The 17,245-nt window shown below is 53.7% G+C and overlaps 1 protein-coding gene across 1 annotated transcript in view; it reads left to right on the top strand.

The window, feature by feature from the left end:
• The first annotated feature begins 413 nt into the window (after window positions 1-413).
• The window catches only part of SLC29A3 (solute carrier family 29 member 3), a 42,651-nt gene continuing 25,819 nt past the window's right edge, over window positions 414-17,245 (top strand). The window contains exons 1-2 of the mRNA XM_007454692.1: window positions 414-433; window positions 3,650-3,948. Coding sequence (XP_007454754.1) covers window position 433; window positions 3,650-3,948 — 300 coding nt within the window. The 5' untranslated portion in view covers window positions 414-432. The remainder of the gene's footprint in view (window positions 434-3,649; window positions 3,949-17,245) is intronic.

The following is a 17,245-nucleotide window of genomic DNA, read 5'->3' as shown; positions in this document are numbered from 1 at the left end:
GGGGCGCGGGGGGGGGTGGTGGTGGTGCGGGGAACAGCAGGGGATCAGGGAGGAGCGGGTGACACTCTGCAGGAGTCTGGGGGCAGGTGGAGAGCTCTTCCGCGTTCTGGGGAGCAGGGCTCTGGGAAATGATGGGGTCGGGCTCCACGGTGGAGAAGCAGCTGCGGCAGCACCGAGAGCCGGCTCACGGAGCGCTCGCACACCCGCCTGCGCAGTGCACCTGGCGGCCCGGCGCCTCACTCTCTCCACCTGTGAAATGGGGCGGCAGCGCAGGGAGCACCGGAAGTAGAAAGGTTTGCAAACCGGGAAGCGCCGGCGGTGGTGGGCGGGGCGGCGCCTGGAGGCGGAGCCCGGCCTGCGGCCCCGCAGAGCCCCGAGTCGTCGTAGTGGCCGAGGTAAGCGGAGAGGCGGTGGCGGCGACGCGGCGGCGACAGTAAGTGCGGGCCGGCTGTCGGGCGCGGGTCTGGCCCCCGCCCAGCTCTTCAGGCCCTCGGTCGCCCACTGGGCTCGCGCAGTCGGCGGCCTCCCGCCGCGGCCCTCCTGGGGGGCTCCACGGGAGCCTCAGGACCCTGGCCTCTGTCTTGGCGCTTCTCGCTGTGACCACCCTCCCCAGCGTCCCTCCCCTTCCTCTCTGCTCTCTCCTCCTCCCCCTACTTTCCTCTCACTTTCCTTCTTTCTGGGTCTCTATCTTCTTTCTCCCCCAGATTCTCTGCCCTCCTCCGCATGGATTTCCTGAGACTGGGACCTCACCGCCTGGATATGGGGGGCCTGGGGATGGACAGGTCAGCCCAGAGTATCCAAAAGGTGGCTGACTGTCCAAACTGGGAAGCCTGAGGCTGAGGGTGTCCACAACCCCAAGGCAGATTCTGCCATGGCCTCTGGGTGGCATCGTGTGTTTCCCAGCAGTGCTTTCCGTAGGTTAGCTTCATCAGCCCCCCCTGCCCCCATTTCATAGGTGAGGAAATAGAGACACAGAGGCGAGATTGACTTAGCCAGAGTCAGTAAGAAACGTCCTGGAAACCAGCACCCAGACCCGGAGGATGGCCTGCAATGACTCCAGGCCCCGCGAGTTTCTGCTGCTTTGTGCAGGGGCTGCCCCTTGCCCCAGGTCACCCAGGACTGGAGCAGGGCTGAGCCCAACCAGCTCCTGCAGGTGTCTGAGGAACACACTCCAGGCCACAGCCAGCCCACCAGCCGAGGCTCTTCCTTACCTTTCTTTTTAATCCAAAAGCCAGAAACTAGTTTTCGTAAAGAGTAATAAGACTTTGCTCACTCCAGTGCCTTGGCCTGTGACCTGGGTGAGAGGAAATTCCAGGCTCCTTCAGAAGCTTTGTCAAGGCTGAATGGTCCTGGACAAATAGATGCCTGGAGCTGAGAATGGACTCTGGCAGAGTGTGGCCTGGGTGACCGAGCTTTTGGCCCCTGCACCCACCCTTGGAGCTGGAGCATCTGGAAGGAACCACTTGGTCTTTGTCTGTTGTCCTATGTGGGTCATAATTTTTACATTTTAAACACTAATTTAGAAATGGTGTGTGTGTGTGTGTGTGTGTGTGTGTGTGTGTGTGTGTGTGTGTGCACGCATGTGCATGTGTGGCTACACTGTCTGGTTAGTGCTGAGCTCCCTGTGAGCAAAGCTGGGAAAGGGCTCTGCTCAACCAGGGGAGTTTAAAATAGACTTGCTGACTCGGATGCTCTGGGTATCCGGCATCCTCCTGCCTGCCTGCTGCAGGGTATATGCTGCCCCAGCAGGGGAAACCATCCTGGCTGCCCCCATTCATTCCATTCATTCCAGAGTCCATTCATTCAGCAAGCATTGATGAGGGTGCCCTGCAGTGCTGCCTTCACCGCTGCTCACAACTCACTGACCAGGAGCCAGCAGACAAGGGTGCACGTTGCCAGCCACCTGCCTCCCAGGGACGCCATGGAGTCCACATGGGCTCAGACTGCTTGGCTATGTAACCTTACTCTTACTGTGTGACTTTGGGCAAATTACTCAACCTCTTTGAGGCTCACTCTTCACCTGTGAAATGGGTCTTAGAGTACTACCTACTGTACTGGGCTGTTGTCAGCCTCAAGTGCTAGGTACAGACCTTGACATGCATGAGTACTAACTATTGGGAATTCTTACTGTTTGAATGTGGGACAAATCAAGTGACTTTAAGTCCTCATCCTTTGCTTCTGATAAAAAGGAGATAATAATTTCTGTCCTGCCTAATTCCGGGAAATGTGAGGCTCTCCTGAAATAGTAGCAGAGCCTGATAAGGCTCTGTACCTCTGTGACAGAATGTTCCCATCTCACCTGGCCTGGCTTGATGCTCTGAGTTAAGGCTCAGACTCCTGTGTGAGCCGAGATGCATTGATTTGTTTATTGCAGAACGGACTACAGAGTATCCCATCCTCAGCTTTATGGAAATATTTCCCATTTATCAAGCTGCTGCCATGGCCTATGTGCTATATAGGGCATAGAAGTAGGCATGTTACCTTGCAGCCAAACTCCGCAGCCAGCCAGCCAGGTGACAAGCCCAGGATGGCAGGGAAGATGCTGACTTTTGTCAGCATTGCCAGCCAGTTGGCAGTTTACAAAAACCATTGGAAAAAGGCTTCCCTGGGTTTGCGGATGGGGATGGGGAAGGTGAGGCTCAGAGCATGGTGACTTGCCCAAGGCCGTGTACACAGTTGTTACTGGCAACCTGGAATCTTCCATTTGTCTTAGCTGCTACCACAAATGGGGAGTTGCTGTCTCGTGGTGGGATGTGATGAACAGAGGTGGGGACCCAGGCCGGAGCTGCAAGCTCAGGCTTGGCCATTGGCCTGGTTTGTGACCCGTTCTTTGGACCTCGGTTTCCCCACAAATGAAATGAGAGAGAGTGGACTATTAGATGTTTCAAACCAGCTTCTGGGGGCAGCGCTAGACACCATGAGGTGTTTTTTTTTTTTTTTTTTTTTTTTTTTTTTTTTTTTTTTTTTTTTTAATATTATTTAATTTGAATGGCTTTATTTTTATTTATAATTTTATTTTTGAATAGATAATACATTCACAAAGTTCAGAATTCGAGAGGCGCAGAAGAGTATGCAGTGAAGTCCCCACCCTCCCCATCCCTAGCCTCCCACCTCAGAGGCAACCACTGTTTGAAATTTTGTGTGTGTCCTTCCAGAGGATATGTGTATTTTCTCCTTCCCATCTACCCCATCCCTGCTTTTTTGCACAAATAGTACCATATTCTGCACACTTCTGCTCCTTACTTTTCTCACATGAAGTTGAGGAGTTTAGAGAGCACCGTGTGCTCGTCAGGGGTCCTGATTCCTTTCGTTACGGCTGCTTAGAAAGTTCGATGCCTTGAGACCAGATTTGCCCTTGCAGATTGATTGCCACAGGCCCCACCATGCCGCATTGCCTTACTCCCAGCTGCCCCACAGTTATTTGCTGCTCTCTTGCCCTTGTATGGACTGGGGGGAACCTGAGGTCACTTACAGTGTGACATCTTGTCCTTCTCCCTAATCCTTAATCCTGAAGCTCTCGGTGACCCTGAAGCCTTGGTGGCCCTGTAGACCTCAGAGTGGGGACATAGTCCTCTCTGTAGGATGGGCGAGTCCCGGCCTCAGCTTCTTATCACCTGCCCCATCTCTGCTTCTCTCTCTGCTCCAACAGTGGCCATCGTCTCAGAGGATGACTTTCATCAAAGCTCCAACTCCACCTACAGAACTGCAGGCAGCTCTCTCCGAGCTGACCAAGAAGCACTGCTTGAGAAGCTGCTGGACCGCCCGCCGCCCGGCCCGCAGAGGCCCAAGGACCGCTTCAGTGGCACCTACATCATCTTCTTCAGCTTGGGCATCGGTGGCCTGCTGCCATGGAACTTCTTTGTCACGGCCCAGGAGTACTGGATATTCAAACTCAGCAACTGTTCCAGCCCAGCGACACTGGAGGAGCCTAAGGGCTCGGACATCCTGGTAAGGCGTGTTCCTCCTGGGAGGCGGTGAAGGGCGACTTCATTTGGGTGCACCCTTCCAGGGAGGCTTGCAGCGTCCTAAGGGTATGGATGCAAATTGGGAAGCTGTGTGGAGTATAGGACGTAGATGGAATTCACTTCAGCCCTAAAACATGCTCTGTGTTGTATATGAGGCCGCATGCTTCACGTGGCAGGGGAAGATGGAAATGGATAAGACAACAGTCCCCGCCTTCACATTGCTTAGTATTTAACTTGGGGAGAAGATGCAAATGATGATTCAGTGCAGTGTGGTATGGTAACCAAGAATCCAGAGTCCATGCCTCCAGGAGTTTGAAAGGGTGGTTATAATAGTGCTAAGTTCAGCTGTGAGTTGCAGAAAATTCCACAAGAGCAGTGGCTACCACAAGGTAGAAGGTCATTTTTCTCTCATGTGCAAGTCTGGAGGGGGCCAGCCCAATGCTAGTGTGATGTTCCATGTTTGCAGGAACCTAGTTACTACGCCATGTGTAGCTTCCGTGTTCAAGATCACTTCATAGTCTAAGATGGCTGTTGGAGTTCCATTACATCAAATAGGAAGAGGTAAAGGACAGTTATAAGACATAAACACTCTGGGAAGTAAAACACATTGCTTTTGCTCATATCGCATTGGTCAGTCATGTTACCACAGCACTGCAAAGGAGGCTGGGAAGTGTAGTCTTTAAGTGTTGTCTTTATCCCAGAGAACCATGTACCCAGCTCAGATAGGAGTTTGTGTAGTTATGGAAGATGGGGAATTGAAGACTGGGCGTAAGTAGTCTTGTCATTAGGGGAGAGATCTCTGCAACTTAGAAGAATGGGGAGGAGACATTCCAGGTGGAAGGAAAACTCTGAGCTATGGCAGGTTGGGGGGAAAGTTCAGATGTCTATGAGGAACAGTGTAGCATCTGGTTTTGCTATATGTGGGGTGCACATAAGAGAGAAATAAGGCTTGAGATAATTTCCTGGGCCTTGAAGGCTTTGCTTGGGCCTTGAATGTCAAGGTGAGGAGTCTCAGTTTGGTTGGCAGTGGCATCAAGCCCTCTCTCTCCACCTGGGGCTGCTCATTTTGTGGGGTGACTTTTCCCACGGGCAGGGAGAGTGTTAAAGAAAAAATTATTCTGCTGCTTGTTAAAGTGGTAAGGAAACCTTTACTCAAGACTGTTGCAGTAAGGGAGAGAGATTGGGCTCAGCTCCAAATACTGCAAGGACAAGTGGGGTTTTATAGCTAAGGAGCAAAGTGAGGGGGTCAGTGGTTGGAACATTACTAAGAGGAATCGTCAGGGTAGAGGGATTTTTTTTTCTCATAAAGTAAGGTTTCATTATAATTTGGTTTAGTATAAAAGTTGTCACTAACCTTACTTGGAAAGTAGCTATAGCATTTGAGAATTATTTCTTTTTTTAACGTTGAAGGATAGTTAATTTACAACGAAGGGTAGGGGGATTCTTGGTAAAGGCAGGCCAATGACATAGATGCCAAGGGTGGGGGATGAAGAACTTGATCAGATCTCGAGGGTGATAAGATGTCAAGGGTGGGGGGATTCTCCATAAACTGACTTCGCAGGATTGTTGGTAAGACTGAGCTGGCAGGTGGAGACAGGATGGGGGCTAAGGTCCACGTTTAGTGGAGAAGAGGGCCCAGTGTGGTTACTTTGTCAGGAGCCTCAGTTTCCCCAGCTGATCTAGGGCAGGGCCTGCTCTCTCTTGAAAGCTCATGGATGAAGGAAGCAGGGTGCTCTAAAGGCATGCCAGGCTGGGGGTTGCCAGCTGCCCCTCTCCTCCAGGGGTGCCCCAGGGGACAAGAAGAGGATACCCCAGCAGACCCTAGCCATACCCATCAACTGGCCTAGGAGTTGGCTCACCACCCCTTTTCTGAGAGCACCTTTGAAATCCCTGACCTAACCCCACGGAACTTTCAATGAGTCTGTCTGGAAGGGCTGTACCATGGCTATGCAGTGGAATCACCCAGGGAGCTTATTAAAAATTCCAATCTGGGCCCTACCCCAGAGATTCTGATTGAATAAGGCCGAGGTGAGGTGTGGACATGGGCATTTTAAGACTTCACACTCCCTCCTCCAGCCCCAGCCCCTTGATTCTGACACCCTGTGAGGGCCTCTCCCTGTTAACTGAGGAATTCACACACGCCTCCAGAGGCCAGAGCAGTGTGCATAAACTCATTTCTGCAGTGAAGGGCTGTCACGGAACCTAGTATAGTAATTTAGAGCATCCTACCCAAGGCGTGGTCTTGGGACCAGGCATCACTGGGAGTGTGTTAGTGATGCAGAGTCACAGGCCCCCAGACTGACTGAGTCAGGAGCTGCCAACACGCCACCCTGGTGACTGGCAGGCATGGTAGAGTTTGGGAAGCACTGGCTAGGGCAGGGCTTTTGGAAACAGACTGCATGGGTTCAAACCCTGCCCCTGTTCTTAGCTCCCTGGCCTCTCGGTGCTGCCTCATCTTGCAGGTATATAACAGGAGGATAATACATCCACCAACTTCTTAGGGTTGTTGTGAGGATTAAGTAAATTAATAGGCATACAAAGCACTTAGAACAGGGTCTGGCACCACTACTGTGAGTTCTGTATAAACATTATTGTTATTATCCTTCGAGGGATGGGGCCACACTTCTGAGCTGCATATGGCCCTGGTGTATTTCCAGACGTCTGGCTTAGCCAGGGTGCTTTATGATCCACTTTTATTTACCAGTGACTCAAGCGTCCCAGCTTTCTGCCAGCCTCCGTAAATCAGCCAGCTCACTTGGGCTTCATCCAGAAGATCCCTGTCTGTCTGGGCCAGCACCCAGCCTTGGGTGGCCCCCAGGGCTACATTCCACGTGCACCTGTCCTGCCTCCTCTTCTGCCCGCTGCCCTGGCCCCAGCAGCGGGCTGCCCAGGGCAGGCGACGATGTGCAGTCCAGTCTCTGGGAGTGGCCCTCGCCCAGTGGAGGTGTGCCGTGAGCGGCTCTTGCTGCAAGGCAGTCCCTTCCCAGCTGCAGGCACTTAGCATTCCAGGCCCTGCTGCTATGCTTTATTGCCTCTTTCCAAGTGCTGGCAGGTGCAGACGTAGCACCTGTGGCTGCCCGGAGCTCCTGGCTCTTGGCATCGGAGATGAGAGACCTGTCACCCCTCGATTCATGGGCCAGGTTTGGGAAGCAAGCATGCTGGGGTGTTTCTGCATTTTGTGGGCCATTTTTCTTTGCCTAATTCCTCATTCCTGCCACCCGCCTCCCCAGTTCTTTCCCCCTCTCTTCCTGATTTCCCTGCGAGAGGCAGCTGGTCTGTGCTGTCACCTGAGGGCTACTCTGGGGGGAGCGAGCGGGGGAGAGTCAAATGGGTCTGTCTCCAGCCACCACCTGCAACTCAGTTAGCTGTGGGTCTGGATGTTGGTTGTTCTCCATACTTCCTTTTTATATTTCCCAGGGATGGATACCATTGGGTGGGGAGTTTGACTCCGTAGGGGTGTTTGCACAGACCCCCTCCCCAGTTATGTCACTTTCAAGGTCACCCCCCTTCTCAGGATCATTTTCTTCTGCCTGGAACACCCTTGGGGTGGTTTAGAAGGCATTCTCAGGCTCACCTACCCCCTTGTCTCTGTTCTCTGGAATAAGAACTTTGAATAAACTCACCACAAGACTGTGGGCCCAGAGCCAAAAAAATTAGAGCATAAATGAGGAAGAATTGATAGGAAAAGACGGTGCTTTGGGGAACCATCTGCTGAGCCTGACTCTGGGCCACCATGCTGGCAAGGGTGTTAAACACACTGTCTCTCATTAACCCTGTTTTTGGGGTTTTTTTCAGGCAAAAAGCCAGAGGCTCAGAGAGGTTCGATAGCCTGCCCCTAATGACATAGCTAGGAAGGGCTGTAAACAATTTTATGGGGAATTTAGGTGGATAGATGACTTCAGAATTTGTCCTGCTCAGAGGGTAGTGCAGAGGGGACTGTCCTGGAGACAGAGGCCACCCCACACCCTGATTTGGCCAAACCCTATTATCTTTCTTCCTGTGGAGAGCCTGACCCTGGTCTGGCCTCCCTTTTCCACCCTGGAAGCCCAGGTGCCTTAGCTGTACCCTTGGATTCTGGACCCAGCTTCCAAGCTGTCAGCATCCCTGATCCCTTCCCCACACCACCTCTCCCACATCCCCCTGCCCCCCACCCCAATCCTCCCCTGGCTCTGGGGTTCGTAAACCATCCCTGATTCTGTGGGGGGGCCTCCTTGGCCTCTCCTGCAAGCCTGTAGCGCTGCCGCTGGGCCAGGGACTATAAGGCGGACACACATCCCCTTTCTGCCCCAGAGAAGGTGGTGATGACACCTTCTCCCGGTCATCCCCTGCCACGAGGCCTCCACGGCCCCTGCCCACGCATTCTTCCCATTCGCCTTGGCCTGCCCAGGGCTCCTCTCTGAGGGGACTGCGGGAAATGGCCAGGTCGTGGGTGGGACCCACAGTCCGACTTGGTGTCAGCGGGGCCAGGACCCGGGCCTGGCCATCTGTTGCCATCCCCTGAGCAGAGGCGCCCCAGGGGCCCAGACCAGGGAGTGGGGCAGGAGGTAGGTGTGTCTGTTACTCCTGGGAACCTCCCCTGCCTCCACCCTTCTGAGCCACGAGCTCCTCATCTGGGTCCCCAGAGCCTGACGTACTTCCCCATCAGGTCCTCACCCCACAGCTCACGGTATTGAGGACTTATTGTGGGGTAGCAACACTCTCAGCACTTTGCCTGCATTAACTAATTTAACCCCCAGCACCCTGTGAGGTAGGAACTGCTATTATCCGTGGTGACAGTACCCTTTTCAAAGATGAGAATGCCTCCCCCGCCAAACCGTTTGCTCTTTGGGAATAGTGAATACAGTTCTCTTATTCTACATCCCTGTGCCCCCAGCACAGAGTTGCACATGATAAATATTTGTTGCTTTAGTTATTATATGGCTGGGGAAGAAAGCCCCATCACCCCAATCCAAGATAGGGATGGCATGGTTTTACAAGGGAGCAGAAGATCTGGGGGTCACAGTGGCCACCACCAAAGGAGTTCTGACGTTTCAGGTGGGTTAGCAGAGATATGAAGTGGGATTCCTAGATAGGGAAGGGATCCAGGTTGATCTGGTTCAGAAAGTCTCTGAGCACCTTCTCATTTATGGCACCTTTGTCCTGGCCCAACCCCTCAGCCCCACAAAGAAGCAGGATAGCATGACTTGGGAGCTATTCTTACCACTAAGGGCAGACATCCCAATTCAAGGAGAAGGGCTAAAAGCAGCCAGGATGAACTAGTTTAGAGAAGGACAGATTATCAGAGGTCTTGGTAACGACCTGTTGATTTTACAAAGTCCCCGCCACACAGCCTGTACCTGCCGCCCTTGGACCCACCATCTTATTTCATCTGCAGGATGACCTGGTGAGTTATGTGCTGTAGCCCCAGTTTTCAGATGGAGAAACTGAGCCTCACAGATTTGGAGACACTGACCCAAGGTCACTGACTAGCAAGTGACAGAACTGGGCTGTGGACCAGTCTGGAGGTCAGCGGAGCCTGTGCTGGTAACCGGCGTACTCCGACCTCTCCATCTCCCCTAGCGTCCTCCGCTCTGGCTGTACAGTAGAATCGCCCGGAGAGTTGTGAAAACCTACCCGCCTGCCCCACCCACCTGATTCTGGTGACATTGAAGGAGGGGCCTGGGCAGAAGCATTTTTAAGCTCTGGGAAGAAGCATTCTTAAGCCTTAAGGTGAGGCTAACACGCAGCCACATGATCCAAGAGAAAGGTTAGCAGGTGGGGGTAATGAATAGCTGTCTTCTGCCTCTACCAGAGCGTCCATTGAATGGGCTTAGGCTACATCATGAGAGACTTAGGTGAGCCCTCTAGAAGGACTTCCTGCAGTGCAAGTGGTCAAAGCTGGCAGTGGAGGGGAGAATGAGAGCAGGCTCCCTACTGGAAGTCCGAGGAATGGTTTTCCTTAACCTGGTCTTCAGAGAGTGTGGGGTCCTCTCTGGGACCCTTACAAATGGAGATGGTGATGCCAAAAGCTCAGCCTTTTTTGCACCGGTGCCAAATCAAATCTCAGAGACAGAGTTTTGGGTAATGTAGAAAAGAATAGCTTTATTGCTTTGCCAGGCAAAGGGGGACACAGTGGGCTCCTGTCCTGAAAAGCTATGTGTCCCAACCTGGAGGATTTGGTGAGGAGTTTTATAGCAACGATTCAAGGGTGGGGTTGCTGATAAGATCAGGGTGTGTGCAGGGCCTGCACTCCCCTAATCCGGGTCTCAGGTAATCCTCTTTTTTTTTTTTTTTTTTTTTGTGGTACGTGGGCCTCTCACTGCTGTGGCCGCTCCAATTGTGGAGCACAGGCTCCGGAAACGCAGGCTCAGCGGCCATGGCTCACGGGCCCAGCCGCTCCGTGGCATGTGGGATCTTCCCGGACCGGGGCACGAACCCATGTCAACCACTGTGCCACCAGGGAAGCCCTCAGGTAATCTTCTTGATGAGCTTCTCTGGTATGAAGAATGCTGACATCTTCCATTTGTTGGTTTTTAACTCTATAAAGAGCTTAAAGACACTGTTGTGTATATCCCTTGAGGCCAGGGCCCCGCCCCAGGGCTGCGCTGTTGTTTCTTGGCTGCCCCTCCCTTGTCTTTGCCTCTCCTGTCTTCCCTGATTAGCAACTGCCCTTTGGAACTCAGGGAAGGTCATGGAGGCTGGGGTCTGTTCCTTACAAAAACGGGGGTACAGAAGGGCTTCTGTGCCCAGGAGCCCCATAGGGTCCTTCTCTGACTGGATGGAGGGTCTGGTGCTCGCTTGACCTAAATGCTTTGGGCTTAATTCCTCAACGTGACTCTGCTGTCCCCTGATGCCTGACAGCCTGGAAAGAGACTTCAGCCCTTCCTCTGGGCACACGCTCAGTGTGAGCTGAGGGGTTCCATAGCCACCTTCCTCTTCCTCCTTGTTTGCCAGCCTCCTGAAAAAGGAGCAGTAGGGCCGACTGGGCCCCGAAGTGGATGTCCTATAGCCCCTAGGGTAACACAGGCCAGAGCAAGTGAAGCCATGAGAACGGAGGACAGGGAAATGGAGACAGTCCCGGCCTCTGCTCTCCTGGGCTGCTGTCACTGCCAGGACCAGCCAGGACCCTCTCTGTGCTGGATCAGCGAGTGGACTGTGACCTGCTCCTGGAGTTTTAAGAGCCCTGGGTAGTTGATTTTGTAAAAGCTCTGTACCTGGGAGGAAGCTGGGTCTGTCTGTCTCGTGGGACTGGAGGGTAGCTGGGAGCAGCCCAGAGGGTGACAGAAGGACTTCCTTCAGCCCCAGTCCTAGCGGTGCCCTCCCCTGCTGTGTGGCTTGGGGCCAGGCTCCGTGGACCCTGGGTGCTCTGAACACAGACCCACCACGGAGCGTCCGCAGCATGTACAGAGTGCCCCAGATGTCGCCGGGAGGGAAGTATGGCATTTGCTGCGCATCTCCTACACGGTAGCTGTGCTGTGAGGGATGAGCCGAATCCTCCTAACATTCACCGCCTTTACCAAACCCTCGCCCTGTGCCAGCACTGCACTGAGGGCTCTGATTTGTTTATTAATTCCACGATATTTATTAAGCAACCTACTGTGTGCCAGAAGCTCTCTTTTCCTTATCTCTTTTGCTCCTTACTACAGCCCTCAGGGATAGGTATTATTATACCCGTTTTACAAAGAAGGGAACCAAAGCTCAAAAAATACAGGTTATTTGTTCCCAGGCACAAAGTCAGTGACTCAGGCCGGGCCATCTGAACCCACATTGTCCATGCCCTTAACCCTGGGCTCCATATCAGCCTTTCCAGATGTTTTCAGAATACACATTTCATCTGGCAGAACGTACATGTCTGTAATGGAAACAGCAGTTTCACGAAGCAGCATCTATACTTAAAAAAATCTCTGATTGTAGTTTTCAAGGAGGAGCAAGTGATCATCCATGCTGATCTTATAAATGGTTTATAAGCCACCCAGACTGAGGAGGATGGAGAGTTTGCCTTTGGATTTAACCTCCTGTGGGCCCTTGGTGTCCTTGGGAGCAGCGACATGGGGGTAGGGGCAGAAGCTGGACCCGAGGCCGTGAGGGAGAGGATGGGGGAGGGACTGGGGAGACTGCAAACCTGGGAAATACCTCTAGGAGTTTTGCTCTGCAACTCTTTCCTTCTGGAGGATTGGAGCGGGAGTTACAGGGGATGTGTGGTCAAGAGGGTATGGATTTTCTGGGTTTGTTGTTTTCTTTTTTTTTTTTTTCTTGGCGGTCCGCGGGCCTCTCACTGCTGTGGCCTCTCCTGTTGCGGAGCACAGGCTCCAGACGCGCAGGCTCAGCGGCCGTGGCTCAGCGGCCTAGCCGCTCCGCGGCATGTGGGATCCTCCCGGACCGGGGCACGAACCCGTGTCCCCTGCATCGGCAGGCGGACTCTCAACCACTGCGCCACCAGGGAAGCCCGGTTTGTTGTATTTTTAACACAGGAGAAATAGCAGGTAGTTTCTGTGCTCATGTGAATGGTCCAGTGGAGAGGGGACCGTGGGTGCTGAGGAAGAGGAAGAAACATAGCTGAGTGCAGTCTGCGAGCAGACAGGGCCTGGGCTCAGGGCACAGTGGAGGGGGTCCTGGAAAAGCACGCACATGATTCATCCTGAGGAACAGGAAAGAAGGCAGCAAAAGTGAAAATGAAATAAAATTCCGGCTGTGACCCATTAAGTGGATTTCATATCCTTTATGAACAGGGTTGCAACCTGTCATTTGAAAAGCCCTGCTCCACCCATTTGCCTGTCACCTCACGTCCAGCCATAAGGATGCATTTTGCCCACAGAGGAGGAAAGTGAAGCAATAAGTGACTTGCTGATGCCACAGGGCTGTGAAGACAAGAGTGGGGGCCGTAACCCAGGGGTATCTGAGTCTGTATCAGGTTTCCTGGGGCACTTGGCAGACACCCAGATACCCAGGCTCCGCTGTGCTGGCTCCTCCTCCCTGGGGTGGGCCTAGGCACTGTTGCCAGGTGCTCCTGACATGGCCAGCTGGCAGGGTAGCAGATATCCAGGTCTCCTCTGTCCACATGCTGTTCCTTGAGAAGCACCATTCTGGGTGTAGATGGATCGTGACGCTCCTGAAGTCCACTCCTAGTGCAACTCAGACCTCTCCGAATGGAAAAGGTGCCTAGATTCCATTTGGCAATCTACTTCTTAAGAGCAGAATTCTGAAGAATAGTGCTAAGTGAGGGAAACACCCTTCCTTACACCATGAAAGCATATTAAGGCGGGATTTTGCCTGAGCCCTGTCATCCCAGGAAGGGAGAAGTTGGGGGTGGTCTGGGGGGTCAGGCAGGTTAGGATGGGGCTGTAGGCTTCCTGAGCAGGGCATGGGTGAGTGGCCACCAGGCAGAGAGGGCAGGTCCCTCCCAGCTGCCCAGTGGCCTGGGCTAGCATGGATGGCTGCTCTAAACCATTTTTAAAAATTAGAACCAAAGTGAATCAATTTTTTTTAATTCCCTTGCCCACCCTCTGATTCTAACTGCAGACCCAGCCAGCATGCTATTCCCAGTAAATACACCTGTGATGGCTTTTTCTTCTGTTTTTAGCTCTTGCTGTGTCCTGCAGAGGGAGAGAAAAAGCCCGACCTGAAACGCTGTCAGTCATGCCTTCAGTGGCCTCAACTTCTCTTTTTATTTTCTCCCTGTGTGCTCAGGGCCCCTGTCCACAGCTGCGCCCTGCTCCCTGGCCCTCCCAGGCTCTCTATCGCTCCCCCTCTGCCTTCGGTTTTATTTCTTCCTGCACACATCCTTAGAATCTAGAGGTGATTTCCTCGACAGATTAGAACGCGGCCTGGGCCTTACGTGCTCCAGTGTCTGCTTGACGTGATTGATCGTCTCGAGTACCCGGAGAGCAGAACCAAGCTGTAGTCTTTGCTGGGCGCCTTCATTACAGGGCCATCTTCTGGGAGGGATCCGTGGTGGCAGCAGTGACCTGGGAGGCCCTCTTGGGAGGCTCATGCGTGTGCACACACATGCACGCACGCATGCCTCTGAGGCCTGTAGCAGCCTGTGGTTTCTGCCCACACGAACCCCCAAAGAAAAACAGCCTCCCTGTAGGGGAGAGGGCATGTTGGGTGAGGAAGTGCAGCTGGGTCTGCTCAGCACTGCCTCTTCCTGGTTGTTCTCCTGGGTTTCCTTCTACAGAGAGCAGCTGGAGCCCCACCAGGCCACCTCATTTCTTTTGTTTTGGTTGTTTGTCTACCGCTTCCTCTTCAGGCACATGCCACAGGGCCCGGTCCCTGTCCCCAGCCGTCAGGCCTGGGTTGCTGATGTGCGTCAGCCCTCGGCCGGCTGCAGAAGCTGAGGGTAGGTGGGGAGTTTCCTTGGAAGGCCTCTTCCTCCTTGCCCTGGCCACATGATCAGGCTGCAGAAGAGGGAGGACAGGCTGGCCGAGCGTCAGCAGGGACCGAGCCCTGAATCAGCTCTCGCCCCGCAGAGGCTGTGTGTGGACTGACAGGCTCCCTGTTTCTCTGACCTTTCCCTCTACCTGTTTCTGAGCCATCTCCCTGCCTACTAATGTTCCAGCCTGAGGGTGCGTAGGGGGCACATAAAGATGCCGATCCGAGGCCTGCTTGCCCCGATCAGGGACCTGGCGAAGGTGGGGTGGAAGGTTGACGGAAGTGATGCTGCCATTTTCCGTGCTCACCCTGCGTGGTGGCGTGGTGGAAAAACCTGGGGCTCAGGAGAGCTGGATTGTTTCTGACTCTTTGTCAAATTTGTGGGGCAACTTAGGGCTCCATTACCTTATTTAAGAAACTAGATCGAGGCTGGCAGACTTTTTCTAAAGGGCCAGAGGGTAAATGTTTTAGGTTTTGCGGGCCACAGGATCCCTGTTTAACAGGTACTCAGCTCTGCCCTTGTAGAGTGAAAGCCACTGTGGATAATTCATAAACAAAGGGGTGCAACTATTGTCCAGTATTTACAAAAAAGAGGGTGGGCAGATTTGTCCCCAGGCCAGCCTTTTGCCAGGACTAGCCGCTCCCTTGTGGTTCTCCCCCTACGAGCGTTGTGAGATCCATTATAGAGGTGCCTACCTGGCTTAATTTCTCTTCATAACACTTATCACTGCCTGACATATTGTCTATTTGTTTATGCATTAGCCAGCTGCCTGCTTGACCAGAACATCAGTTCCACAAAAGCAGGAACTTGGACTGAATCCCCTGTGAATAGCTATAGGGCTCAATAAATATGAGCAGAGTGATGAGTTAATCAATAAGCATTTGTAGAGGGCCAGTCACGTGTCAGGGCTGGACTGCTGGCGGGGAGAGGGCATGGGAGGAAGACCGTCGTCCCAGGATTAGACGCCGTGGTCCCATATTCAGGGGGGTGGAATCTCACTGTGGGCTCATTATTTTATCCTCATGCTCAGACTACACCGGAGCAGACTTCCTTCCCTGCCCCTGCCCAGTCGAGTTGCTCAAGCCTGAAACTGAGGCATTACCTTTATTTCCCTCTGTCTTTCCACCCCGACCTTCAGCCCGTCAGCAAGTCTTGTCAATTTTACCTCTGAAACGCCTCAATCCCTCCAGTTCTCCCCTCCACCGTCTCAGCCTCGCTGGCCCCCAGGGCGCCCCCTTCAGTCGATTCTCCATGGAGGCTGCGGAAGTGGTCTCTTGAAGACAAAACAGAGAAGCTGTCCACTGTGCCAAGTAAGGGGACAGAGGACTGGGTCTGAGCTGTGTGACTTTGGGCAAGTACCCGACCTCTCTGAGCCTCAGCGTCCTCCTCTGCAACATAGAGAGAGCAAAGACGTGGTGAACACGTGGAACGGCACCGTGTGGTGGGGGCTTGGTGAATGGGTGCTGGTACCACATTTCTCAGCTGTTTAGAATCCCACATCCAAACTCCAGCCCCAGCCTGGTCACCCAGGCCCTGCCCATGCTCCCAGCCTGGTCCCCTCCTCTCTCCCTCACTCCCTGGATTCCAGAATCACCCTGGTTTTTCAGTTGCTTGAACACACCAAGCTCCTTCATGCCGCAGAGCCAGCTGTCTGCTGTTCCCTCTGTCCAGAAAGCTTTTCTCCTCGCCCGTCACACAGTTTATCCTTGGGTCTCTGTTCACACATTACCATCTCACTACCCTCTCTAACATCAATCCCCCATGAGGCTCTATTGTACCCCCTTATTTGGTTTTCCTTTTTACCCCATTTGTTATAACTTGCAGTCTTTTTTTAAAACTTGTTGCTGCCTTATTTTTTGCCTCCCTCACTAGAGCACCCCAGCTCCAGCACACGCTGGGCAGATAGCAGGGGCTCGGCCGTTACTTGTTGAGTAAGTGAGTGAGCTTTGGGGGTCGACTACCTTTAACATTTCTTGAATGAATGAATGAGTGGATAAATGCATAGCCCCTGCCACCCGCTCCTCCCCTTCCGTTCATCCCATCCCCTCCTGCCAGGCGACCCACTAGACCTGGCACTGGTCATATGGTTTTGCTGCTCAGAGGCCTTCCATAGCTCCCTAGTACCGTCTGGAATAAACACCCCTCTTCAGCCTGCTACATGGGAGCACCCATTAGCCTCCCTCACCCCCACGTGTCCCATCATTTAACCAAACTGGAGCCTGAGAAAGGGCCAAAAGAGAGGGGACAGTGCATGAGGAGCTCCAAGGAGGGACCAGGAGGCCAGGCTACAGGCGGAGGGGGTGTCGCTGCTGGGCCCTTTGAAGCAGAAAAGCACAGGACAAATGGGCTTGGCCTGTGGGTGAGGGGCTGTGGGCGGAGGAGGGAGCTGAGCAAAGGTGAGGAGAGAGCTGGGACCCGGGGGAGTGGAGTCAGGTGATGCAGTCAGGTGATGGGGACGCGGGGTGGGAGGGGGCGGCAAATCATGGAGCTGGGGTGAGGGTGAAAGGGAAACCGAGGAAACTTTGAAGGGAGGACACCGAGAAAAGGAGGGAGGAACCTTGCGGCCTCGGGTCTTGGGGGTTCTCTTGAAGGCCAATGATTTGGGAGCTTGGAGCTTGGGCTCAGCAGGCCACCCAGGCGGGATGGCCAGCTGGCAGCGGAAAGTGTTCTGGAGTCAGGGAGTGACGCAGGCAGGCGTGGGGTGCCATCAGAGCCGGGGGATGGACTTCTAGGGCAGGGCTGTAGCACAGGAAGGAGGGAGCTAATGAGGCCCCTCGGATGGCAGAGAGCGCAGGGGGCTGAGCCGCCGAGGAGGGGGCCTGGAGGTGGCCCGTGAGTCCAGGAGGGGGCGCTGGAGGGAAGGTGCAGCGGTTTTCCCTGGCTGCTCCATTAACAAGCTACCACAACCCACGTGGTGTAGAGCAGCAGG

The sequence above is a fragment of the Lipotes vexillifer genome, unplaced genomic scaffold (genome assembly GCF_000442215.2).
Source record: "Lipotes vexillifer unplaced genomic scaffold, Lipotes_vexillifer_v1.1 scaffold205, whole genome shotgun sequence".
NCBI lineage: Eukaryota > Metazoa > Chordata > Mammalia > Artiodactyla > Lipotidae > Lipotes > Lipotes vexillifer.
Note: the sequence above shows the minus strand (reverse complement) of the source record. Positions and strands in the feature narration are given on the sequence as shown.